At 41.9% G+C, this 26,553-nt stretch overlaps 1 protein-coding gene across 1 annotated transcript in view; it reads right to left on the bottom strand.

The window, feature by feature from the left end:
• Nucleotides 1-1,266: 1,266 nt before the first annotated feature.
• HERC1 (HECT and RLD domain containing E3 ubiquitin protein ligase family member 1) overlaps nucleotides 1,267-26,553 on the bottom strand; it is a 93,206-nt gene continuing 67,919 nt past the window's right edge. Inside the window, exons 51-80 of the mRNA XM_029963143.1 lie at nucleotides 26,277-26,547; nucleotides 25,611-25,824; nucleotides 24,634-24,839; nucleotides 23,469-23,596; nucleotides 22,194-22,321; nucleotides 21,450-21,650; nucleotides 20,467-20,597; nucleotides 19,264-19,463; nucleotides 18,674-18,788; nucleotides 17,990-18,136; nucleotides 17,382-17,483; nucleotides 16,234-16,407; nucleotides 15,641-15,934; nucleotides 14,885-14,950; nucleotides 14,647-14,772; nucleotides 14,068-14,206; nucleotides 13,429-13,610; nucleotides 12,663-12,818; nucleotides 12,039-12,161; nucleotides 11,357-11,459; nucleotides 10,501-10,670; nucleotides 8,905-9,043; nucleotides 8,196-8,365; nucleotides 7,682-7,851; nucleotides 7,363-7,528; nucleotides 5,972-6,048; nucleotides 5,331-5,583; nucleotides 4,946-5,098; nucleotides 3,724-4,029; nucleotides 1,267-1,938 (exon numbers count right to left, since the gene is read on the bottom strand). Coding sequence (XP_029819003.1) covers nucleotides 1,753-1,938; nucleotides 3,724-4,029; nucleotides 4,946-5,098; nucleotides 5,331-5,583; nucleotides 5,972-6,048; nucleotides 7,363-7,528; nucleotides 7,682-7,851; nucleotides 8,196-8,365; nucleotides 8,905-9,043; nucleotides 10,501-10,670; nucleotides 11,357-11,459; nucleotides 12,039-12,161; nucleotides 12,663-12,818; nucleotides 13,429-13,610; nucleotides 14,068-14,206; nucleotides 14,647-14,772; nucleotides 14,885-14,950; nucleotides 15,641-15,934; nucleotides 16,234-16,407; nucleotides 17,382-17,483; nucleotides 17,990-18,136; nucleotides 18,674-18,788; nucleotides 19,264-19,463; nucleotides 20,467-20,597; nucleotides 21,450-21,650; nucleotides 22,194-22,321; nucleotides 23,469-23,596; nucleotides 24,634-24,839; nucleotides 25,611-25,824; nucleotides 26,277-26,547 — 4,996 coding nt within the window. The 3' untranslated portion in view covers nucleotides 1,267-1,752. The remainder of the gene's footprint in view (nucleotides 1,939-3,723; nucleotides 4,030-4,945; nucleotides 5,099-5,330; nucleotides 5,584-5,971; nucleotides 6,049-7,362; nucleotides 7,529-7,681; nucleotides 7,852-8,195; nucleotides 8,366-8,904; nucleotides 9,044-10,500; nucleotides 10,671-11,356; nucleotides 11,460-12,038; nucleotides 12,162-12,662; nucleotides 12,819-13,428; nucleotides 13,611-14,067; nucleotides 14,207-14,646; nucleotides 14,773-14,884; nucleotides 14,951-15,640; nucleotides 15,935-16,233; nucleotides 16,408-17,381; nucleotides 17,484-17,989; nucleotides 18,137-18,673; nucleotides 18,789-19,263; nucleotides 19,464-20,466; nucleotides 20,598-21,449; nucleotides 21,651-22,193; nucleotides 22,322-23,468; nucleotides 23,597-24,633; nucleotides 24,840-25,610; nucleotides 25,825-26,276; nucleotides 26,548-26,553) is intronic.

The following is a 26,553-nucleotide window of genomic DNA, read 5'->3' as shown; positions in this document are numbered from 1 at the left end:
CAGTCCAGCAGGCAATAATACAGGACTTAATACAGCAGTTTCCCCTTTTATTTGTAATACTGTAGTTTTTAGGTATTACACCCATAAATCTAGACCACAATGTGCATATACTCCCCCACAACACCAAGAACTCAGTCCAGTTTGGAACCAGAACACACAAGGGGGCAGGAAACAAGGTCTGCTTGATTCCAGGGCCCTGAGACCCCCCTTCCCCTTAGACTGCTGACCCCCCCTGCAGTGTGGGGGTCACAGCTACAAACCTTGTGCCTTCCCCAGGAGCCAACAACTAGTCCTGACTTAGAGAATGTCACCAGTAAAACCCAGACCTGCACAGTCCCACGGCTTATCAAGCTTTGAGCACTCTGAGCTGGCAGCAACAACCAGTTCAGTCTTGGACAGCCAGGAATTTCCCAAGTCACCCTTGTGAACACACAGTGAACATGTGAAGAAAAACAACAGGAATTTCTGCCTGTGCTCCAGGCTCAGATGGACCACTCCTGTCCCAGGTGAGGTGACACTGATAAACACTCTCACCTGCCCTCAGGCCCCACAGCACCTTCCCCAGGAGCTCAGAGAGGATGAGGATGGGGGGAACAGGGGCAGAGCAGCCCTGACTCACCTGGGGACACTCTCCAGGTCCCTCCTGCTCCTCAACACCAAGCAGCATTTCTGGTTTGACACAAACAAGGTCTTTTCTACAGGTTCCTGTGCAGCTCATTTCTGTCCTAACCCAGGATGGAACTCCAGTGTGACCCAAACCATGCTGATCATAACAGCTACAGCTGCAACAAGAGGAGAGCAAAGGCAGAGCCAAGAATGTGCATAAACCCCCAGCCTCAACTACTGCCCTCTCACCTCCACTGTCAGTTTTCTGTACTCAGGAACCAACTCTGTCCATCTGTACATTAAAAAACATTTTTCTGCCAAAAGATTCAGAGGTTTCTGAGTGCAGGTGGTAGCACATTGCTACTGCCAATGACTCCTCTGGAGGAGCAAAATGTTTAAAGGAAAAGCAAGAAGGAACCAAGCACAAGATGGACTTGTATTGCAGCAGGAGGATCAACACCCAAACACAGCAGCCCCTCGGACACTGGGAAAGCAAAGCAGGGCTACACATCACAGTCAGTGAAGAGAAACATTTTAAGGTGCTTCAAATGTCAAACCCTGCCTGAACACCGTAACACTATGACTTCCTGAGACAAAATATAAAAAATATGAAGACTGAGACAACCAACCCCAGTTCACAAATGCATAACAAGCCACCGATCCTTGAATTTGCTTTATTTTTCTCTGCATAAGGAACCCTGCACAGGCAATTCAAATTAAAACAAAATAAATATGTGAATATTCATGTAAAACAGTCCTGGCTAATGAACAATTATACACAATGTACAACTCTTCATGTTCACTGGGAGGGCTTACAAATGTACTATTCCCAACAAAAATGCACCAAAATGTCTCCATGCAAACTTATCAAAAGTGACCAAAAAAGGAGAAAAAACTTACCCATCGGACTTTTTTGTTTTGTTTTTCCTTTTTGCTTTTGTACAATCACAAAAAAATAAAAACATCTAATTTTTTTTTGGTTACATTTAGAGTAACTAAAATGTGGCCACCACCTATTAACATCTGGTTTGTTTTTTTTTTTTAATGCTCCTAAAACATCTATGGTTACCGTAAAATTATGTCAACGATGAATCGGACTCGGGGCACTATCTGTAGGAAAAGGAAGGTGATTTTGTTCACAGGGTGTCAGTAATCCGTGTCGGAGCCCTCGGCATTGTCCACGTTCCGGGAGAGCATGTAATTGTCCATGTCTATGGAGCGGCAGTTGTTGATTGCATAGCGCAGGCGCTCGGCCATCACCAGCTGGCTGGAGTACGGCGGCAGCCGCAGTTGAAAGAAACAAGTCTGTGAGGTAGGCAAGCTGTCGTAAGGCTGGGAGAGGAGACAAGGGGGGCCACTGGTGAGCTGGGAATCAAGGAAAACATCCAGTGCAGACGTATTTCACTGCTCCTTCCCTTCCCTGCCTCTGCCTGTCAGCTTCCTCCGGGCACAGCATCACAGAACCGACCGGCTTGGAAGGGACCTCCGAGATCATCAGGTCCAACCCTTGACCAACCCCGCTGTGGTTCCCAGCCCATGGCACTGATGCCACATCCAGTCTCACCTTAAACACCTCCAGGGATGGAGAATCCACCCCCTCCCTGGGCAGCCCATTCCAATGGCTGAGCACCCTCTGGAAAGAATTTCTTCTGGGCACAGCTCAAGACTGGCCCTCTTGTCCCTACGCTGCTTCCTGGGAAAGAAGATCACCCCACCTGGCTACAACCTCCTGTCAGGGAGTTGCAGAGAGTCAGGAGGTCTCCCCTGAGCCTCCTCTTCTCCAGGCTGAGCCCCCCCAGCTCCCTCAGCCTCTCCTCATAGGACTTGTGCTCCAGTCCCTTCCCCAGCCTTGCTGCTCTTCTCTGCACCTGCTCCAGCCCCTCATGAACTGAGAGGCCCAGAGCTGGACACAGCACTCCAGGGGTGGCCTCACCAGCACTGAGTCCAGGGGCAGAACCCCTTCCCTCCTCCTGCTGCCACACTGTTCCTGATCCAGGCCAGGATCCATTGGCCCTCTTGGCCACCTGGGCACACTCTGGCTCATGTTCAGCTTCCTGTCAATCCACACTCCCACAGCTCCCTCTCTGCCTGGCTGCTCTCCAGCCACTCTGGCCCCAGCCCCAGGGGCTGCCAGGGCTTCTTGTGGCCAAAGGGCAGGACCCGGCACTTGGCCTGGTTGAACCTCATCCCCTTGGAATCAGCCCAACTCTCCAGCCTGGCCAGGTCCCTCTGCAGAGCCCTCCTGCCTTCCAGCACATCAACACACCCCCAGCTTGGTGTCAGCTGCAAATGTGCTGATGGTACACGCAATCCCCTCATGCAGATCATCAATAAAGATATTATTCTAGACCCAAGTTCCTTTTAGGAAATGGACTGGCCTCTCATTTACAGCATTTGTTTCATCCTTAATTATGTGCAAAACTACTGCTGTGTCACCTACTTTGTAAATAACTCACTGATGAAACTCAGCTATTTGAACAGCTGATCCCACTCCTCAGCCCTCTGTACCAAGCAACATTCAATTCCAAACCAGAGTGTCTCTCAGCATAAGAGACCCCTGACCAAAGATGACAGACGAGCCACTGTCATGTTTGATTTTGTCACGTTTTTGATTCATGTTCTTCACAGACAACGTGCTTTCACTGTACAAAGCCCCCAAACAATGCCAAATGAATGCATCCTGTATGTGAAATAACACACTGTAAACTCACTGCAGTGGTTTAAAAACGTTATAGTTCACTACTGGTCATATGTTGCCACTCAGACAAAATTAACACTTAAAACCAGAATGAAAATTACTAAATCAAAAAAAGAGACTGGAACAGAAAATCGCTGTGGGCAAGTTACAATAGAACAAGGTTTGTTTCTAGTGCAAGAACTTGTCTTGACCTTTAATCACTGACTGCACCACATTAATTAAGATGCAATTCATGCAGCCTATGTCCTTCTGCACAATAAAAATGTCTGGGCTTAACTCAGAGCACGTCCCATCCCATACTTTTCCTGTAAATTTAGAACAATGGAAACTGTCTCCTACTGGCAAAGGACAGACCGTAATAGAGATGAATAAGAAAATAATATTAATTACAAAAAAGCCAAATAAACCCAGCAACTTACCCTATCAACCTTCATTATTTGGAATCGCTGAGAGATATCAGCTGTGTTGGCTGGCAGTCGAGATCTTCCTGACACAAACCTCATGAAAAGGACTCTCTCCTCATTGGAAAACTCCTCCAGGGTGTGCCAGAACCACTGCACCAGCTGATGCTGCTCATCCACCTCCCTGTATCGCACAACTTTCTTCAGAACTTCAACGGAGATTTCCGGCATTCCACAGACCATTTGCTCCAACTGCTTGGCAGTCAGAAGGGACAGCAAAGGAACGGGAACAATCCAGGACATTCCCTCCCTGACAGCAGCCACCTGTTGGCCAAAAACAGAAGAGACATCTGAAGTGCAATTGTCTCACCTCCACCACTTCTGTACCATCCAAACCCAGAAATAACTTCTCAGCTGAGAAATGGGATAGAGAGACAGAATTACAGAACATCTGCCTCCCACACGTGCTCCCCCTGCAAGGGCTGGATTGCTTCTCAAAAGCCAGGAGAACATCACAGATATTTTAAATTGCAACTGCACATTTAAAAACATGTTTTGATACTAAACAGAACTGCTCAAAGTACAAGTAGGCAGCACAAATGATGATGGCTAACCCAAGGAACTGTGTAAATACAAATAACACTTTGTTCCACCTCAGGTGTCTGGTGAGAATGTTCTCGTTCTACAAGACTTAGGATTTGGTACCTCTGATGAGAAAGCTGCTTCTCCAACACAGACAGTACCACACATGCATCTCTACCTTGTAATTAGCACACTGCTTTCACAAGGTTCACTGATCAAATGGCAAACAGGTAACAAACACTTCCCAAAACATATCATGGAATATTTGCAGGTTTTGTGTTATAGCAGAAGAGAAACAGTCTCAAATTAAACAATATGTTTGTTTACGTTTGTCAATAATATTTACTTTGATAGCCTCTGTGTTGTTAAAATGCCCAGTTACAGTGCCCAGCATGCAAAATTCTTTTTTCAAGTGGTTGTCTACTCTAGTGTAGACAAGCTCTGATTTCTAATGCTCTTCTGCCAACTGAGCAATTACTGAGAAAAACAGGACTAATTTAAAAGAAAACCCCAAAACAATTTGTGGGGGAAGAAAAGCCACAGGGACACAGTCAAGATGCAGAAAGCTAAATTTTCTTACCACAAACTGTAATGGAAACTGGGATAAATCACCCCCCTGTTCCCACTCCCAACAGGGATGGGTCCCAAGGAGTCTTACCTGACGGTCCATCTCATGGAGTCTGTACTCAATTGCCCTCTCCACATACTCTTTCCTGTTTGAAAAGGTAAGTGGGATACTGTTCCCTCCAGGGATTATGGGAACCATTTTACCATCAGCACTTTGGCCAACAAAAGAATCTAAAGGAATCATCTGTGATGCAAAACAGGAAAAGCATGTTGAGTGTAAGTGATACAAGTTTAACTTTTTACTCTAAGTCACCTAGAACTGTATATACTAAGATCACAAACTATTCAAAATGCACACAAAGTGCTTGTTATGCCAAGAATGGAGACTGAAATGACATAAATACTGAAGTGAAGGTCAATCTGACAAAGCAACCACTTCCAGAATAAACCTGAAAGCTTCAACTTTCCCATCTTACCTCATGGAAATTTTCTTCAGTAATCCCACTGTCTTCAATGTGAAGAATGCTGTTGAGGGTCTGCACATAGAGCAGATCTACCTCCTCCAAATCCTCCAAGATGAGTGGGATACAACAAAGTTGCTTCCAGACCATTGGAGCCAAATGAAGATCTAATGGCTTTTTTGTACGAATAGCCACCCCCATGAGAATGCCCAGGAACTTGAACTGCATCAGGTGTTCATCTAAACATGCTGAAGGGTTAAAGAGAAACCTGGAACAACAAAGAATCAGGGAAAACACTCTGTATCATTTCTATGCTACTAAGTAAAAGAGCAAACTGCCCACACACTTGTCACCAAGGGGTGGCCAAACAAGACCATTATTGTTCTCTTTAGCTGCTAAGACCCTGAGGCTGAGGAAGGCAGCACTCCTGACACAAGGGCTGCCATTCCTGATGTTACTCTGAACTCTGCCAGCAGTAATCCGGCAAGTTCATGTTAAAACCATGCCCTCTCCTCCATAATAAAGTAACATTACAACTTGAAGGAAAAAATATACTAGAGACAGTCATGAAGCCTCATCATTTGGTATAAAACAGTTACTAGATTTGGATTTTCAACCCCTACCATCTGCAATAAATCAAGTCCTGCACAACTCACCTATCCCTGTTGTAGCCTACTTCAGCTGTAGCATTTGGGGAAGGAATGAGCAGGTCTACGATTCCAGTTTCCAGTTCCTTAAAAATCAACAACAAAAAAGCCTTCTTAGACACAGGGATAACAAACCTATGTCATAATTATGAAGACATTATAGCATTACACGACAGAATATTCCACTACAGTGATGATTACTCTTTACAAATTAAGACAAAACACTGAAGAGAAAGTAAACATCATAGGATGACTGTAAGTAATAAAAGCATTTTTTTCCCCCCAAAACCTGCCCTTATGTCAGCCTATAATTTTTATTTTCCTGTGGCTGCTCTGTGATACATTCCTGTGATACATCATACAAAGTAGCATGATTATTTTGCCTGTTTCCAAAATAATCAGAAGCCATAACCTCTTTTTCCTACTGGTGCAGCTTTTGCAAGATCCAAAAAAATTTTCAGTTTTGTTCTGAACCCTCATCACACCTCAGATTGAATGTAAACTATCTAGGAAAGAACCCAAAAACTAAACCTCAAGCCCTTATCCGAATCAACTCTACTCTAGTCTTACAGGCTCCAGAAAATTCACTAATAAATGGAGTCCTTCAGTTTTTCCATCCTGTATCTTAACTCTGACTCCAGTGCTAGCTCCAGCACTACCCATAGCTCTTGTCCTGTCCCAGACTAAGCAGATAGACTCATTAACCTCCCAAATCCTCATTCTTTGTATTTTGAGGCTTTGGAAGATTAAGGAACAACCAAACTTCTGCAGCCAGCATTGCCCTGAATCCTCCTCCTGGCTACAATCAGGGCTGTGTCACAGGGCTGAGACATCCTTAAAACTACAGGCAGAACACATGAGCATGGATCAGCTTTGTCTCAGTCCTGCAGCCTGGAGCCTTCAGTTAGTTCCTGGGGAATCTGAAAGGACTGAAATGGCCACAGAGAGGCAAACCCAGGCACTTCCTGCTACTGATGGTCTTTCCAGCACTGAATCTGAGAGGTGAAAATGTCTTCAGGTATGTGAGAAGCACCTGCCTGAGGTGTTTCTGCACTGCAGGCCTGGAATGTGCTGCAGGCATGGAATACAGCACAGCTTCTCGAAGAAGGTCCTGGCTGGACACAATGGGAGGCTGCAAAATGCTCCTGTAATGTGTAGGGACCATCTCAGAATTCCAAGGAGCCTAATGTAACACTAGTTATAGTGTGGCCTTATAGCATCTCCTTGACACAAACTAGGAAGATTTCTTTATCCTCAGAGACACCCCTAAGCAGGCAGCCCTAGTGCCATGGCTCAGCACTGAAGAACAAGTACTTGCTATGCTGCAAAGAGGAAAATTTGAAAAATACTGTAAGAGAGAACAAAACCTCTCCCCAGGCATTTTGAGTTCCCAGACATACCTGACACATTTCTGTAATAGTGTCATCAAACACTCCACCTGCATCATCAGCTCCTTCTCCAACCAGTTTCACCTTCCAGGCCCGGGAGGGCAGGCGAAGGTCTGAGGCGTTCAGCTTCACCACCTGCCTGGCTATCTGGACAAAGATGGGCTTGCACTTCCGACCTCTGTGGGGAGAAACACAGCCAGACAACGTAACTCAAAGGTAAGGGCTGCGGAATCACTGCCCTAACAAAGCTGGACAGAGAGCTCAGAACGCCCAAAGATCAGGAGATGGGTGAACACCAGCATGACACAGGGGCTGTGGAAGCAGCACTGACCTGGTTGAGATCCTCTTCACAGTGATCTGGGGCCCGTAGTTCTTGCCCTGCACCATGGTTTTCCCTATGGAGCGCACCATGGGCAGGGTGTACACCCGGGGTGCCAGCAAGGGCCTCAGCTGGCCCTGCACTATTCCCCACGTTCCAGCATTGTAATGAGATGTACTGTTCTGAAATAAAGCAGCACCAGAATAAACATGTCAATAAAGGCTATTAATTCCATTCTTCCCACAATAAAACCCTTCAGAGCAATCACTGGCACTCCAGTGCTTCAGGAAACAGGTTAGTGCTTTCTGGTTTTAAAGCTAAAAAGCTCTTGGAAACTGAAACACTGACATGTCAGTGCTAGTGTAAGTGAAAATACAGAACAATACCTTGACAAAGTTTGGTTTAATCCAGAATTATATTTTTTTAAATTATTTTTACAAAGATCCATCTCAACCTGGCCAGAAACTCTCTAGCAACATGGCATAACACAACAGAGCCAAGCCAGTTTTTTCCAAAGGAATTTTACCTGGTTATTGGGACTGAGGTTAAGTAATCTCCACGAAGAGTACATGAGGTCAGAAAAATGGTACAGCAGTCTCAGCCTTGCCCTCACTGTATGAATGCTCACTTCCTTCAGTGCCCCGTACTGTGGTGGGATGGCATCAGGTAAACCGAGCTGCAAAGGCACTGAAACACCTATCCCAGGAAGAGAAACAGAGCAGTGTTTGATAAAGGGCAGCTGGTTTGCTTTTGGCTGGGATGGAGTTGATTTTACCCACAGCAGCTTAGCTGCCTACTGGGGTTAAACCACGACAGCAGCCAAATTAAGACCAAGATAACAGGAAACCCTGTGTGGATATAAAACTAAACAGATTTTGTCCCAAATGTTCAGAATTCTTGTTGCACTCATAGCTCAGGAACACCCGGCAGGACTAAAACAAACGGCCATAAAACCTCAGTTAGAACCATAGAATCAGCTGGGTTGGAAAGGACCTCTGAGATCATCGAGTCCAACCCTTGATCCAACCCCGCCGTGGTTCCCAGCCCATGGCACTGATGCCACATCCACTCTCACCTCAAACACCTCCAGGGATGGAGAATCCACCCCCTCCCTGGGCAGCCCATTCCAATGGCTGAGCACTCTCTCTGGAAAGAACTTCTTCCCAATATCCCACCTAAACCTCCCCTGGCACAGCTTAGGGCCGAGCCCTCTTGTCCTACTGACAGTTCCTCACCCGGAGCTCGTGGGGGCACAGGGGGGGCCGTCCAGGCCGCGCTGTGGCAGCGCCCGGCCGAGATCTGCCGGACGTTCTTCCCCTGCAGGACCGTGACCAGGGTGGGCTCCCGCACGTGGTTGGTGTGGCCCAGGCCAAGCTGACCATTGGGAACAGACAGAAAAGGCACAAAGAACAATCAACAGCTGCCACGATGCTTCTAAAACTCTCTAAGCAAAAATTCAAAGCAAATGGTAAAAAATTATATTTATCTACAGCATATACTGGGATTAAAAAAATGTACTCTCTCTATATATCTACACCTATATATCTACACCTATATATCTACACCTATATATCTACACCTATATATCTACACCTATATATCTACACCTATATATCTACACCTATATATCTACACCTATATATCTACACCTATATATCTACACCTATATATCTACACCTATATATCTACACCTATATATCTACACCTATATCTCTTTTAGTTTTGATAAAATATTGCATCTGTACCCGACTGGAGTAGCAGATCTATGTGTCAAAGAGACTCAAAAACAGCTGGAGACTTCTTGCAAGATCTTTTCCAGACTGAGGAACTACCCTATGCTGCTAAGTTGTCTGTACTGCACAGTCTCTCATGCACAGACAACTCATCTTCTACATCTCCTCTGTGCCATTTAAATACCATTTTTGTTCCAGCATGTAAATTGCTACAATAGTTTATGAAAACACAATTTGTGCAAAGAGAGAATTTACTGAAGCTGTTCTGATTTTTTACCAAGTTTCACATCACATTCTAATTTCATATTCTATAGGTTAAAAATTTCATATTGCAAGAGTGTGTATTTTTTTACCAGTTCATATAAAACCAGTATTTTGAACCGAAAATCATATAAAACAGCTTTCAGAATCAATTTATTTACATTTTTTACCCTAACAATTTCTTCCCTTACAAAACCACAAAGTACCATATTAAAAAAAAACAAACAAAAAAAATCAACAAACCAAAAGCAATAAAAAAAAAACCAACTCAGAGAAATTATTCTAAAAAACTTGCCCAACAAGCCTTCTCAAAAACTCAGTCCTAAAACACCAGAGGATGAAATTTGCCCAAACTTCCTGAAACACCATCACCTGCTATATGAAGAGGCTCAGTCTGATACTTGTAGCATGTAGAAGTGTCAAAAAGCTGAAGTCCTTTCAAAAAATTTGAGTTGAACATGTGGTGAGGGAGAATTTATCATTTATTATATTTTTTCTCACTTTAAAAAAAATCACTCCTTTAAAAAGGTTAATTTATATTTTCACTCTGAAAAGCACCTAAAGAGTTCACAAATCTGATTGACACCAACCATAAATTTTATTATGTTGAAAAAACTGGTGATAGCTCAAGAATTAGGTAAAAAGTTATGAATTTTTAAAAAAGCTTGGATTAGGATAATTTGCCTAGAATGTTTTGAGTGCTTCCCCAAAGTGCTACAGGGAATAAACAGGAAAATAATGGAAATTGCCGGAAGAGTCACTAGGATCAATATTCCAAATCCATCTGTGAAGTACAATGACAGTTTACAAGGGTCAGGAGAATAAAAAAGCACCTACCTGCCCCTCGGAATTGCTGCCCCAGGCATAGACATCCCCCGTGGAGGACAGGGCCAGGGTGTGCTCTGCCCCCACGGCGATGTCCTCGATGAAGATCCCCGACAGCACCGGCACCTGCTGGGGCCGGTTGTGGTTGCGGGCACGGCCCTCGGGCAGACCGATGAGGCGATCTGGAATGGGAACACACCTCTGGAGCCAGGGACAAGGAAAGGGGGAGTCAGGGAGGGACAGAAAGCAGCTCCATACAGTCCTGGAACTGGGACACCACTGCAATCAGGGAGAAAGGTGGGGGATGCTTCCCACAAACCGGCGCTTCCCACGGCGCTCGGAATATTGCTGAAGGCTCAAACAAGAGCAAATTCTACTAAACCAAGACCTCTAGGTCTAAATGTACAGTTTTAAAATACAGATGAATTAACTGACTTGAGAAGTTTACTGTTATTTGCTTGAATTTATTGTTTAATTCTGTGCTCATGGAAATTCTCCTGTCCAGATGTTTAAATATGTAGGCATATACTTTATTAGACTGTGTAAGCTTTGAAGTAACCCAGTGTCCTTGGATGTGTGGAATTCAATGAAATTTTAGGAAAATTCTCTTCAAAAAGGGAATTACTGAAAAAAAAAAAACCCCAGACCTGAAAGGTTGTCCTGAGATCAAACTACACAGAGCTACAAATCTGGATTTTAGGTGTACATTAAAATGACGCTGTTGAAGTTCCAAAATTCAGATTAGGTCAACACATTTCTAAAAAACATCATTAGGTCAGTCCTAGAAATGTGTCTTAATAGTCTTCCTTTTCACTTGCAATACACACAAGGCTGTAGATAGAAATGTCCAAAGAACAGATTCTCTTACCTTGTCCAAAAGTATATACATGACCATCTTTTGTCAGTGCAACAGAGAACTGAGTTCCACAGGCAACTTTTTTTATTCCAATTCCACAAAGAATATCCACTTTCTAAGGGGTAAAGTGAAAGGAAAACAAGGTATAGAATTACAAGATTAATTCTTGTTATTCTTGTAATTCTTAAATTCTTGAATTTAATCTGAAACTCCTGGTTCCAAAAAAGGAAATTTTTTTTTAATTCCCCCTGTGCACTGCATACACTGTTGGATTACATTACTTAACACTTGGAAATTAATACAGAAAACAGAAACAGAGTTTTTCTTTAACAGAATTATCATCTTATTCTATGTACAATGATTCAAAACATCTTTTTTTTTACTGGGAATGACACTGGATGAAGTAGGTGAGTGTGTAAACAACCTTCCCCCCGATTTCCAAAACAAGAAATCTCTCTTCTCTAAGAGAAACCTCAGATTTTTGCAATTTGTATTGCTACTGAGATAAGGTCACTATAATTTATGTGAAACTCTTTAGAGTACCAGGCTCAGCATAATGTGTCACTAGAATTACTTGTGCCAGACTGTGTTACAACAGCGTGGAATTAATAATTTACCTTCTGAAAATTACTGTACAACACGTTGAACAACACTGAAAATTTATGCCCAGAATAACTTCCCCGTGGATTCTAACCTGTGGTGAGGACTTTGCAGTGGAATTTCCCAGACCAAGTTTCCCATAATCTCCATCTCCAAAAGCCCAGACCATTGAGCCATCTGTTGACACAGCTACAGTGTGATTGAGGCCACAGGCCACCTGAGGGAGAGAAATATGTTATTACCACCATTTTTGGTAACTTACTACTAACTCAAACACTCCAACTACCTTTTAGAAGAAAAACAGTGTTTAAAAATTAAGTATCTACATAAAACCATTAAAAATTCCATTGCTTATTAGAGTGTTTTAAAGACACTTAGAACACAGCAGTATTTTCTTTTGTTCCTCTCAGCACATAGAGCCAAAGGACAGTATTATGCTACACATATTCCCTGTTTAAAAATATAAAGCAGCTCATTGATTCGTGCTTAAAATTGCCTCAATCTTGAAATGTTAAAATGTTAAAAAACAAGGGCAGTTTTACAAAAAGAGGATCAAGAGAGTCAGGAAAGTAACTACTAAAAAAAATTATGCATAGTCAAATATTGCCATCATAACCAAAATAAAAGCCAAGGTTAAAAAGCCACAACTGAACACTTAAGTACATTACAAACATCAGCTTTAAACACAGATCCAGGGCTAGTTTTAGGTAAACCATGCCTGTCCAATCTGGTAACCTTCCAGCGCCGTCACTCGTTCTGGAAGTTTCTTATTGGAAGTGTTGCCAAGTCCTAATCGACCATAATCACCATTTCCAAAGGTAAAGAGTTTGCCATCTGCTGTCACCACAGCTGAGTGTTTGAAGCCACATGACATCTGGAAGTAAAATAAACATCATTTTTACACACATTTTAAATTGGGGCAGAAGATTATATTGGCTATTACATGTATATATGTAATATCTTTTCCTCCCCTAAGATATATTCACTTTTAAAGAGCTAAAATACAGACATTTTAGTATTAATGATTTCTCCAGCAATCCATCTCTTATTCTTTTCAATGGTAATGTTATGGAGGAGGACCAGAGGATATTTGCATGAAGAATTTGCTGTGTGATTATCTTGTATTTTTATAAAGAAACCTCCAGTCAAAGCCAAATATGGCACTGTTAGGCCTTGGTGACCAGATCTGTAGGTCAAAGTCACCTGACAAAGACAAAGGGAAGCTTGTAAATCATGTCTGTAATGTGATAATCTTTAGATCACCCCCCTCTTCCATGCTCTGAATTTTAGCATTCTCCAGTACCAACTGTCCATCAACATCCCACATCAACAACAGGCTCTGTGGTATGAACACCCTTCAACTGGACATCACCAATGTGGTCCAGAAAGCCCAGAGAAGGCAGGAGTTGCCTGTTTTCATCCAGAGGACACAGCACTGGGTTACCAGCCCTGCAGCTGGAAGGAGACACAGAATATTTTGGGACCTGCACCACTTCTTCTCCCTGCAGGGCCTCGATCTGCCGAGGCCTGCGCTGCCGGTCGCTGTTCCCGTGGCCCAGTTTGCCATAGTCTCCATCTCCCCAGCTGAAGACTTCCCCACTTTCTGTCAGAGCCATGGAATGCCCATCAGACCCACAAGAGGTCACCAGCTGCGTTACAACAAAGCCTGTTGGAGAAAAATGAGAAACCAAAAGGTCAGAATAACTTAGAACAAACTCTTCACATACAACCGTGCCTAATGGCAGCCAATTAAGGCTGGGAAAAGAACAAACCACAGTAACAGTTTCCTTGTTATAGCAATTAATTTACTTTTCTTTTGAACAAAACCTTCATTTTCTCACGTACAATTTATGCTCCTGTCCTGCCATTAGCTTTGAAATTAAACGTTCCTAACCTGAGTAAAGACTTTTCCCTGAAGACCTTAAAATTAAGGAATTTAAACATATTACTACTCAAACATGAAGGAAACATTTATATCTAGAGGGTTTTTTCAGTGTTTTTTAACTAAACACTACAATATTTAATGTCTAAATCTGCAAAAGGAGCATCAACACAATTATACTAACTACCAAAATGCTCATTTGAGCTCTCTCAATGATTCCTTTCAAACCCAGCAGCATCACCTTGCAGTGCTGAAATGACTGTTAAGACGTGAAGATCATCAGAATTTCCTTGCCCCAGTCGCCCATAACTCCCTTCACCACAAGCCAGAACGGTGCCATTAGCTTGAATGACAAAGGTACAATTCTGACCACAAACCACCTGGTTTAGAAAGACAGGAAAGAATTTTAATATATGTCAAATGCAGCAAAGCTGTAATACCTGCATTACAATGCACCATATCTCCTTTTAACTGGTGTTCTTTGTAATTATGTCAAGACAACATTATATCAAGTCAATGTTATTTCAGAAAGCAAAACTGCCACATGTTTTATGTTAAAGCTGGGCAGGTATTTTCAAATCATATAAAATAATTCAAATCATGCTCATATAAAGTAATTCTGTGTTGTCAGATTTCATTAGCTTCTTGGTATGAATTTGTCAAATAATTGAAGAGTTCCTCTTCAGTAAAAACACATGTTTTGGGGTACTTAGAGTAAATTCAAAGAACAAATTGAAAAGATATTTAGAGAGAGACTTTGACAAGCTGTACAAATAATAGATGGTAAATCCTTAGATCATGACTGGTTTTGAGGGATCACCTGCTGAGCCTGAGAGAATGAAGGTGCTGCCACTGGTATCATGACATTCCTCCCAGCCTCTGCCAGCTGTCCATGCCTGCCTGCTCCCCACAGGTACACATCACACTTCCCTCCCAAGTGCCAATCCTAGGGAAGAGCAGGAGAGAAGGCTTGAGAACAAGAGTACTTTCAACAGCCTACAATGTTCCAAAAGAGAGAAAAATCCTCCAGAACACCCCAAACCAAAGGTTTCACTAACCTCTGGCCTTGATGTTGCCCAAGACATGATCTGTTCATCCATGCCATTGATCCATTTACTGTTATCCTACACAGCAAAAGCCACAGTTACCACATTCAGCTCAAGAGATGCACATTATTTTACTGTCATGAACACATTTTCCTTTCTAAGAACAATATTCAAATTATTCTAAATGATACAGCAATAAGAATGGATGTGTGCACAGCAGCAATGACACTGTTATCTGTGTCCTGCAATCCAAATGAAAAAAAGCAAAACAAAATTCACTATGAAGTAATCTCTTTCTATTTACTGATGCTTAAGGCTTTTACAAGTTTCAGTTGGAAACACTGGCTTAAAACAATTCAACTGCAAACACCTTGCTGATAAAAAATTCTTAATCAAAAATTTCCATTTTGGTTTACATATCATAAGAAGTCAAAAAGCAAATTGACACTAGCAAAATAGTATGGTGTAGGAATGTGCCAGTTACCCTTAAAATAGCATTGCAAAGCTCTACATTTCTTGCTTCTACCACTTATGAAAACTACTGTCACAGTATTGGGTTGTTTTAATTTGGTTTTTTAATATGCTGCTGACTTGTGCTCATTACACACACACACACAGAGCAATCTTAACAGTATATCGTAACCAGTGAATTAAAAAATAAACTTACACTTATTGCTAGTGCTTATATTAATAAATATAAATCTTTATAGCACAGAGATGTGGACTGTATTACTCGCTTTGCTGCTGAGAGAAAACATCAAATTTTACCATCAGGAGAGTGAGCTCATCCTCTGGAACAGGTTCCAGGTCTGGGACAGTGAAGGATTCTGGGAACTGTGCTCCCTTGGCCAGGGCTTCTGCAGCTTTGATGGTGGTAGAGAAACACTCGAGCCAGGCCCACTCGGTGGGGTTCCAGGCCGAGGGGTCGGGCAGGCAGCTCTGGTGGTGGGGAGGCACGGGGGGGTTGCACAGCAGCTGGTCCAGGTGAAGGCCCACGGCCAGCGAGGCCAAGCACTGCATGTAGGGGCTGTGCACCAGCTGGTCTCCACACACAACGTGGGGCTACAGGCAGGGCAGAGGGAGAGGGAGGAAACACACGTTAATCAGCTCAGAAATAGGAGTCCTTCAAAGTTAGGTCTGTAGAAAATACTTTCCTCCCTGCTTAAATCAGAGTTTTCCTAATATTTTCAATATTTTTCAAACTAGGTGACCGCTAGCTTTGAGGAGATGAAGGCTATTTACAGATGGGATGTAGGAAAGTCTGGTGGGTTCTCTGTGGTGAAAAACTGGAATCAGCTGAGATTCAAACAGTGACCTCATGCCAGATATGCATCTGAAATGCTGGCATCAGCTCCTCTCACCTTCTCATAGGCATACTGCTCCTGCAGCATGATGGGCAGCCGCTCCAGGAAGGCTCTCATGCAGGGAGCCATGTTCAGCCCCAGCACTCCCTGCTGCTTCAGAGCAGTCCTGCACGTGGCCAGGACGTGGTTGGCAGATATCCACTCGGAGGTACAGTTCACCACCAACACATCCTGTGGAACAGCAGGCACGGGACACACCAGAAATTAAAAACAAAAATCACAAAGCAGCTCCACTGATTTATCACCAACCGTCTGAATTTCCATAGGGGCCAGAAAACACAAAGGTTCAAACATTCCTGTCTCTGTTGGGGAATAATCTGCTATGGAGTAGCCACCTCCATCTGCCACTTCCTCACATTGCCATGGCAACACTGCCATTATCACTCCAAGGAACAAGACAAACATGGTGACAAGCAGAGTTCCTTTCAGTGAATGCTGTACCCTTAAGTTAAGATTCAGTTTAGAGGCAACCTTAGTTTAGGACTGGCCCTGTAATATGACCTTTATTGAGTTCAGAAGAGACTTTCAAAGAACCATAAAATACTTGTACCCACACAGAGCATGACTGCTAACAGGAGTCATAACTCGTGCCATATTTATTCACAAGAATACCATCTTTTGGAATAATCAGCTGTTTAAAAACTTCTGTTCAGATGCCACAAGTTCCTGACACAGAAAACACTGAAGTAAATTCTGCTGTTTCTTAAAAACTTCTGAGGTTGCTTTAGATTAATTTAGATCACTAAATCATCTTATTTGTTGGGGAAATGAAACATTTCTTCATGCTGCATAAAGGAATAAAAGAAATAAATCTGTCTTCTGTCTGTTTGCATTGTTCATTTACATCTGCTTCCCTGAAACAGAGGGGCTGATATAACCCACATGCAGCATCTTTGTAACTACGAGTTCTTCCAGAAGGATCCCACCCTGCCCCACCACATTAAACACAGGATACAAACAAAACAGCCCAGTCTTTTCAGAGTGAAATGAAAGTTGAAAGCCAAAACAACGTCTGGAAAATATGAGAGTGTTAGATAGATATTTCTAGAGAAAAAAAGGGGGGGGGTGAAGAAAAGAAAGTAAACACAGACAAATAGTATTTTTAGTAAGAAGTGTGAAAGAATGTTACTTTAAGACAGTGTCACCTTTGATCTGTTAGAACAGGCAGCTACTCCAACCTCAGGTATCCACACTGCAGTCTGGATTGCTCCAGAGCCTATCACAACACTCTGCAACACTGAGCCATCCTGAGGAGAGAGGGGGCTGCAGTCAGTGTGTGCACACAGAGCAGTTCTGGTTCAGTGCACACCATCACACCTCTAAGGGATGACATCCTCCCAAGCTGTTCAACAACTATGCAAAGAGTGAAATACTTACCCTACTAGCAAAAAAAATCTAGAATTTTTATCACATTAAGGAGATAACTAAGGACTTAGAAGTCCACATTGTCTGACTCTTGAAAAAGTCTTGAAATAAGAGAATATTGTTTTCAACCATAAAGAGTGGCTGATTCTGCAAAGCCTAACTAACATGACCAAACCTACAGAATTAATCAATAAGAGAACCATAAATATAAATTACTTCAATGCTAATATAATTTCAATTTATGTTTTATTATTTACAATTTTATAACATTATTTTATACCATGCTTTCTCTAACGTTTCTAACTCATGTCTGGGGAGGGGGAGGCTTTGACCATTCCAGATATTCCTGCTAGAAAACAGAATCAAGCCATATCAAAGATGATCTTACCCGTAAAGACCAAATGTTCATGAGGCCCCCGAGGCCCCCAGACACCAAGGCCAGTCCATCAGGGCTGAATGCAACAGTCCTGACAGGAGTGATGTGTCCCCTCAGCTGAAACACACACTTGACTTCCACTGCCTTCCTGTATCCATCCTGCAAATAATCACACAGTTATGGAACACTGAACTGCTCACAGAAAATGGAACAGCATGACAGTGCCTGTCTTCTGCAATAAACACTGATCATCCACAGGCAAGGGTAAGCTCCAATAAATAATTAAAAAAAACCCCATTACTATGACAATATTTTATACATATCTTGTCACATTATCATCTTTCCTCCCTTTACAAATTAAAGGCCACGTTACAACTTATGTAGGTGAAATTTATCTTAACTCTTTTTATCTACAGAAAACTTGAAACTCTTACTAAATTTTAGTATAAATTTATCAACTTTTAGAAGGATGAAAACAGATCAAAATATAAACTTTAGCCAAATAAAATTTAAACCTGTGATTTTTCATTTCCTGTTCTGAAAATGCCTAGACACAGACAAATGACATTCCTTTTTTAGTAACTGTCTTCTCCCAGGAAACACTGAGATTCAAGGAACTTGCTCACATTCTTCTCCTCCCTCAATTTCACAGTGAGCAAGAGAGAATTTCTTAAACACCAAGATAACTCCTTTTACCTTGGCACTTGTTTCTTGCTCCCACCATCCTTCTGAACAAGTTGAGCTGGACTGCAGTGTGATCACTATGTCCTGGGGAACAGTCCAGACACACACCAAGCCATTGTGGCATCCCCTAAAGCAAGTCAGATGAAATAATAAAAAAAATAAAGGTATTAACTAACCAAGTATCAGTGGTCTGGTATTAACTTACAATATCAGTAGTCTTACCACCTTCCTATAAAACTGTACTGTATAAATTAATCGAAAATAGAAAGGCACATTCCCAATGGATAAATGCATTTTTTCCTATTCTTCACACCCTGTAGCTTTTCCATTTTTACTAACAACATATTTTTTCTAATAATATTTGGATGAAGCAAAAAATTTCAAGTAGGACCAGCACACACAGGTCTCATGACATGGAGAAAACAGTTGGTACATGACCAGGGTCACCCTTTACATTTGAATTCTGAAGCCTTGTGAATCTCACGGCAACTGGTTTATCGAAGGAATGTCTTTTAAAAAAACCCTTTTCTTTGCTCTGGACACTCCAGACTGATAGAACAGACCTGCAGAAGAACTAGAGAAACAATAAAACTGTGACATACGTGGCTAACAGGAGCTGGGGCTTGGGCCCCTTCCCTGGCAGGGCACACCAGGCAATGCCGTTCACCAGGGCGGGGTGGGACAGGGAGTGCAGGCGCCTCCAACAGCCCCCCATGTACCCCCAGAGCTTCACTGTTTCTTCTTTGGCACATGTCAGGAGAATCTTTCCAGTTGGATCCCATTTCATGCTAACAACCATATCCTGTTGGATTGAAAAAAACCCCAAAAGTTGGTATGAAGTAACGGTAAGAAGAGAAAATTTCACTCTCGGAGCTAATGTAACTTTTAATTATTAATACCAAAAATACTTTATTCTCAAAAAATTTGTTAGATAGTGAGTTGTAAGTATGAAATAATAATATTTTTCAGAACTATCATATGAAAAAGACTTAAGAAGTTTGCTGAAAGAAACTAAATGGAACGCAACAATGTTTTGTTCTCACTGTAAACCTTTCTTGATTTTTTTCCCTGATAAAGTACACAATGTTTCCTTCTTTTTTTTTATACTATGAAACTGTAGTACAAATTACTGGTACATGGTTTGGAAACATGTTAAGGAATGGGTCAGATGTAGTTTTGAGTCTAACTGAGGTAGAGGAGGAGATAAGCCCACAGGAAGAAGGCAAGGACAGGCTTATCACCCCATTACCCTCCTTTCTGGGATCACCCTGCTCCAGACACCAAGGAAGCACTCCAGAGGCTCCTACTACACCTACATTTGAGGAATTCTCCTCTTAGCCTAACAAATAATTTATGGACTGTTAATGTCTTGTTATTACATCCTGGCCAAGAGAAGGTTCCCAACCTTTGCAACTGCATATTTAGAAAAACACCTTTTGCTTTGCACAAGAAGCTGAACAAAAACATTTGATATGAGCAAAATTAGTATTTATTATGAGCACTTGTACCAATTAAAAGAACTAGGCTTTTAAATCCAGTCATGCATAGCTGTGTGCTTAACATTCCTGTCACTGTATGTACATCCACGACAGAAATACAGGCTATCAAATTTATGTTCCCTTTTTGTTTTTTTTACATTTGGTAGACTGTTCCTTTAAAATATATTATGTTCAATATGTGTATCATAAATAGGTATGTGTTCTCGAAATAACCTGCACTTGACTTTATAAATAGCTTTCAAATAGAGAAAATAGCTTCAACAGATCTTTACCTAGAGAAGTTATGCACTAGTTTTAAAGAATTACCTTATGGGCATCGATTAGAACGACTCCTCCTTTCTCCATTGGTTCCTTCGTTCCTATGAGCAACTTTCCATCAGAATAGCCAACAGCAAATGGTCTGTCCTCACTGAACCAGGCAAGGCATGTGACAGACACTACATGAACAGACAACACAAACATTAATTAAGCTCAATTAACTACACTCCTGCCAAAGAGGACTTGCAGTGCATTTTTCTGAACTACGAAGTGTTTAACAAACTTCTCCACCATTAAGGTCTCAACATACTTTTGCTTTTGAAAATTTTCTCAAATTTGTATGGTAAAGATAAAACTGAGTTTCACTGAAATGACAGCTGTTGAGATTATTTTGTATTGGTTCTCTCATTCTTCTTTTTATTAAAATAATTGAGTTTAAATTTCTGGCATGGTGAAAATAATTATACAGGGGAAAAAGAAAAGTAGACTGAATCCTATGTATCTGAAATAGGGGTGCTTCTAAGAAAGGCTCTGGAAAACAACTTGCCTTTCTTAGCAAGTAGATATTCCCTCAATTGATTCTGAAAAAAAAATAAATCTGCAAACATCCTGAAGAAGCAACATGCAAACCCACACAATACTGCCAAAGATGTGCTAGTTGATGTCCCCTGGGACTGGAACTATGAAGGAAAAGTGGCAATCTCCCAGGAACTCAAAGGACACTGACTGCACACTCTCTGCAGACAGAGCAGACACTGCAGGGGATCTCTGGGGATTTTCCACAACAGCAAGGAATGTCAGGGTTTGACCTGGTTGCTACAAACTGTTTATCTCTATTGTGGGGGAGTGAGGGTGCAGATGGAGATCCCACACACTTTCCTCCTCCCATGAATGACACTTGCAGGTGAGGTACCAGAATTCACATCCCACAAATGATAACGAGAAAAAAAAAGAGATTTTATACTTGCTTAGTAAAAAGGGAGGAGGGTGTTTTCCCAGTTTTAATTGCCAATGCCGATGCAGTCCCTTACCATCCTTTCTGTAGCAGTGTTCCAGCTCCAGCCTGTGCATGGCTGAGATATCCACAACTTCAATAAGAGCAAGAGATCCATCCATACGACCAATTAACAGCAATTCTGGAGCATCCCCTGTCCATGCTGCAGCTGGCCCTTCTTCTGGCCAGGCTAGAGCAGACACCCAGTGAGGCTGGAGATCTAATAATCCTTTTCCTCCTAGGAAACCAAAAAGTCTTTTAAAACGACTTCATAAAGAAAGCAACAAAAATACTTACCATGAGAAAATACCAAGAGATCTTATTTAGAGCTAGGACATACTAGAAATTCACCCAAGCCACAAGAATACAAAACACAGGCACAAAAAAATCGAGCTAACAAATCTCAATTATCAGTCAAGTTACATAGTTTTGTTAAGGATCAACTAAATTCTTCAGTACTCAGTAAATGTATTCCTTTCCTGGGGACTGTCTATTAAGACAGGCAGTGTAACTGGGGATTTTCCTAAGAGCAAAGCAACAGAATGAAGTTTCCAAGATTACAGAGGACAGTGACTAAAAGTCTTCCTCTCAAAGATGTAAGTCACACATCCACTTGAGGTCAGTGCCCTCCTCTAAAGGAACAGGTTCACCAGACATTATGGGAGACTGTAGGCACTTAAACTGGACAGCAGACACTTAAATACTTGGGTAAACAAGCATGCAGTAGCTTTCCCTACAAATCTGTGCATCATAACGAGTTCAGAGGTAGTTAAGGGCATACCATTGACTTGCCATATGTTCACCATCTTTTCTGTAGCTCCAGCCAGATATTTGCCACTGATGCTCCAACAGACAAGAGATAAACTAAGGTCACTGGGTGACCCCAGACTTTCTTCAGAATCACCTTCTCTGTAACAGAAAAAAAATAATACAATTAAAATGGGTATTTTCTTTAAGCAGACAGGAAAACACAGAATTCATGAAATACTGAGTTAAAACCTGGTGTCCTGCCATGACTGCAGATTTATGTAACATTTTCCTGCTCATACTTCTACATTCTCTCTAAAACCACTTCAGATTACAGAATGACATACTAGTTATTTCCAAGAAATTTCAAGCTAGGTTTCAATTGGAAAATAATTAAATTATCTTTACCTACTTATTTCTCAAAATTAACATCTTTAGTGAGTGCAAAAGTTTCTGGACAAGAAATTAAAGAGGAACATCTTGCTCTCAACTCTATTTTAAACTCCTCTTCCCAATATAATGTTACACTGTCTGCTTTGGCTAACTGTAACAGGACCACTGATATCTTTAATTGCCCTTAAGGTTATAAACAACACTTTTTACTGTTTTTAATAACAGAAAAATGAAGGCTATAATATTGTTATGTCACTCCATATACTGCTTTTAAGGCCACATCTACCAGCAGCAAGTAAACAAGAACTAGAACAACCACTAAGAAATTGTCAGGAAACAACCTTCTAATTCACTATTGTTTCTTCATTCTCCTGAGTTAAACTCTCCTATGCTCTACTAAAGCATTAGATTTCAGTCTTTCCTTCTGCTTTCTTCTCTTTTGGACACATCCAAACGATAGAAAAGCACTTCCCAGACACTCTCATGAAGAAGAATTACACTCAGTTCCTGAATCCCACAAGTCCCAAGTTCTTTTTTCACACTTGACACAAATGACCACACTTGCAATGACCATGTCATACTTTGGAGCTGTCCACTGGAACCCACTGGAGGGATATTCATCTGTTTGTTATATGACAGTCCCACACAGTCTTCATTTTACCCATTTCTCCTTATATCAATTAATTAAGAATGGTTTTAAACAGCTTTCACATGATCTCTTTATACAGACTCTTACCAAGTTGATACTTAAGTTCTGGTTTCAGTTTTAAGCTATTTAATTTATTCTGCAGGCCATAAACACAGCCACAGTCCCAGAGAACACATGCAGGAGACATTAGAGGGCTGGCTCTTTTCATTATCTTGCACAATTTTCAGCTCAAATTAAATACCTGATTGTTGTAAAGAACCAACTTACAGCTTGTTGAGCACACAGGTTTGCTGCAGTGAGTACTGCTTCTTTGTCACATTCCACACTCTTATGGTGCCATCGTTCCCACTGGTGGCCAAAAGTCCCTTTTTATTGCACCAAACACACGTCATGACCTACAAATACCAAAGTAATCATGGCAAAACTGGAACTGGAAACTCAGGTGGTTTTGCTCACTCCTATTAAGCAAACATTAACCAATGAGACAGAGCACCAGCAACAGTATTGAAATACACTGTAATGATCAAGATTTATTTTTCTACTTTTACAGTACTATTATATTATATGTATAATATAATATATATAGTACAATATATAAATATATTGCAATTAAACAGGAGTTATAAGGGTGCCACACTTCATACAGACCCCTGCTCCACAGGTCACTATTGCACAGAAAACCATGACAGAAAAATGAATGCAAATACAGATCTAGTCTAAGAAAACACTCAGGGTGATTCTGCTGACTTCATGTGCCGTTAAGAACACTCCCATGATGCCTTTAATTGAAGCATCAAAAAAGTCAAGCATTTTTGTGCTTCAGAGATGCAATAACTTACCTCAGGCAATAACTTAATCTCCAAAAAAATTACTTCTTGTGGGAAATCATTTCAGCCAGCGTATTTGTAAGATAATATTATTTTATTTTTAATGTATTCTACAAAAGAGTGTTAAAATTGCTGCGTGAGACTGATGCCTGAAGATTTTTAGCTTCTTGTAGATTTTAATATGGCTGTATAATTTTCTTTCACTTTAGACTGTTACTAAAAACCCTTTCTCATGGTTTGTGCTACATTGCTGAATTCTGTTTAACAGCCTTTTCAAGGAAAGAGATTTTAGCAAGCACATCCTGTTTGGGACTGGAATAATAAGATGTATTGTAGCCAAAACAAGACAGAGGGTCCGGAACCCTTAGAAAGGCCCCAACAGGGCAGTTCTGTGGGTGGTAACAGGGGCAAAAGTGGTTTTAGGGTTGGATGTACTGACTAGATGTGGTAATTAGTTGAAGGTATACAAGTGTGAGAATTCTCTGTGTGGGTGTGTGTCCCTGTGCACCCGAAGGCTTTTGTTACAGAACCGCTCTCTACCTTGCCTACACTAACACTGTTCGGAGAGCTTCTCCTTCCGTTTTAGGCAGGCAAACCAGGCTTACCCTGTTCTGATGAGCCTCCAGCTTGATGAAGGAGCACTTCCTGAGGTCCCCCCCCATGTCAGCGAGGGTCTGGGGGACGCTCTGGTTGTCCCTGTCGTGGGCGGCGAGCGTGCGCACGAGCTGCTGGGCGGCCCACTGGCGGTGCTGCGAGGAGAGGCGCGAGGACAGGCAGCACGCGGCCAGCGCGTTCGCCAGCTCCAGAGGGCCTACAGCAGAGGGATCATAGGAAGGATGGGCATACAAATGGGCAATTAAACCTGCTTAAACGACAATGAGATGACGGCCAGATGAGTACCACACAGAATTGCACACGGTGAGCACAGCATTAGCCAGCATTCCCGGAAAAGAGACTAAACGGCGACGGCGCGATCATGTTAAGCGTGAGGGAAAGCACTCCTCTGATACCAAAATAACCCCAGCTGCATTTTCACAAAAACAAAAGAATACTCTGTTCTTAAGAATAGAATTATAAAATGTCTTATTTCCACCACAGGTAAAATGGTTGTTCAGAGAGCAAGTGCTTTCTGAACAAGAAAATGCCTCCCCTGATGCTGCTGTCACTGTCGTGTCCTTCCCTCTCTATCCCAGCAACAGCAGCTGCTCCATGGCTCCCTGATCTCTCCAAGCACAGGCAGCACGACTTTCTGATCAGACACAGAACAGCACTTGGGTGGCAGCCATCACCTGTTACTCCCCCTAGTTTCACCAGGAGGCACAGCCAAGGCTCAATGTCTCAGCTCTATGGCTTTGAATAACACACATTCTGACTGTTTTTAAAGATGCAATTATGTAATAAGATTGTAATTCTAATTAAAATGTCTGTCATAAACTGCAAGATTCCTTTCATTAAAACAAGTTTTGTACATTTTTCAGAGTACATCTATTTAGACATTTTTCTAGCAAGTCTCTCCCTTACATTTAAAAATGAGGAACTCAAGACTTAATGATCAACATTTAAAAACAAAGCTATATCATACCTTTCTTTTCAATTTCAGCTTTATCATAGTTTGGCCTCAGTTTGGCCCCTTTGTCTGCCAACAATGCTACAAGTGCTTGAGTAACCACAAAATTTGGAGATGTGACAAGTTTGTTTTCTTCTGCAATTCCCCTTAAAAAACTTGGCAAAAATTTTCGCTGAATTGGATCATCAACTGTTGTCAAGTTCACACCAGTTGCTGCAGAAATCAAATTCTAGAAAGAAATAATTGAAGATGATAATTATTTATTGTTCTGGTTATCCAAAACAAACAGAAATAGAAATTTTAGAGAACCCTTTCAGTTGGATAAATCAGGCAGAGTTTTAAAGGTTTCTATTTTTTTTTCCTGTGCTCTACACAGAGTTGACTCAGGAAAAAAAAAAACCCAGAACCTAACCAGAAAACCCCTATGAAAACAAAGAGCACACCCATTTTCCTCACTTGAAAAGAGTACTCAGCAAAAACATGTATAGTTACTTGATTTTTACTAACAATAAAACACAGCCTTGTGCAAAGCCATAAACAAGAACTCTAAGGAGATCCTCAAACTGAGGTCAGTCTCATCCCAGTTCAGAAGCTAGAATGGTCCATATGTACAAAAGGGATTGCTTCATCTCACGTAGAGGTAGTTTTAGGGAAGTACTGCAGCTCAGAGAACAGTCCTACCTGTGTACACAGCTGCACCAGCAGCTTTGCAGCACTGGGAGTGTTTGATGCCAAGCACCCAACTGCAGTGCTCAGGTAGGCAAGGCAAGAGATGGGCTTGCTTGTTTTGCTGTGGATGCCCCTGGATCTCTCTGCTGAGCTGGACACCGTGGATGGGCTGGTGGAGAGCCCTGCCCTCCCCGCCGCCGCCAGGCACATCAACCGCACCAGCGTCCGGATGTCCGTCAGTCCCAGGGATTCCAGCCCAGCTGCCAGGCTGCAACTGGAACCACTGTGA

This window comes from Manacus vitellinus, unplaced genomic scaffold (assembly GCF_001715985.3).
Source record: "Manacus vitellinus isolate BGI_N305 unplaced genomic scaffold, ASM171598v3 scaffold_53_pilon, whole genome shotgun sequence".
Taxonomy (NCBI): domain Eukaryota; kingdom Metazoa; phylum Chordata; class Aves; order Passeriformes; family Pipridae; genus Manacus; species Manacus vitellinus.
The sequence above is the reverse complement of the archived record's forward strand: the minus strand, read 5'-3'. Positions and strand labels throughout refer to the sequence as shown.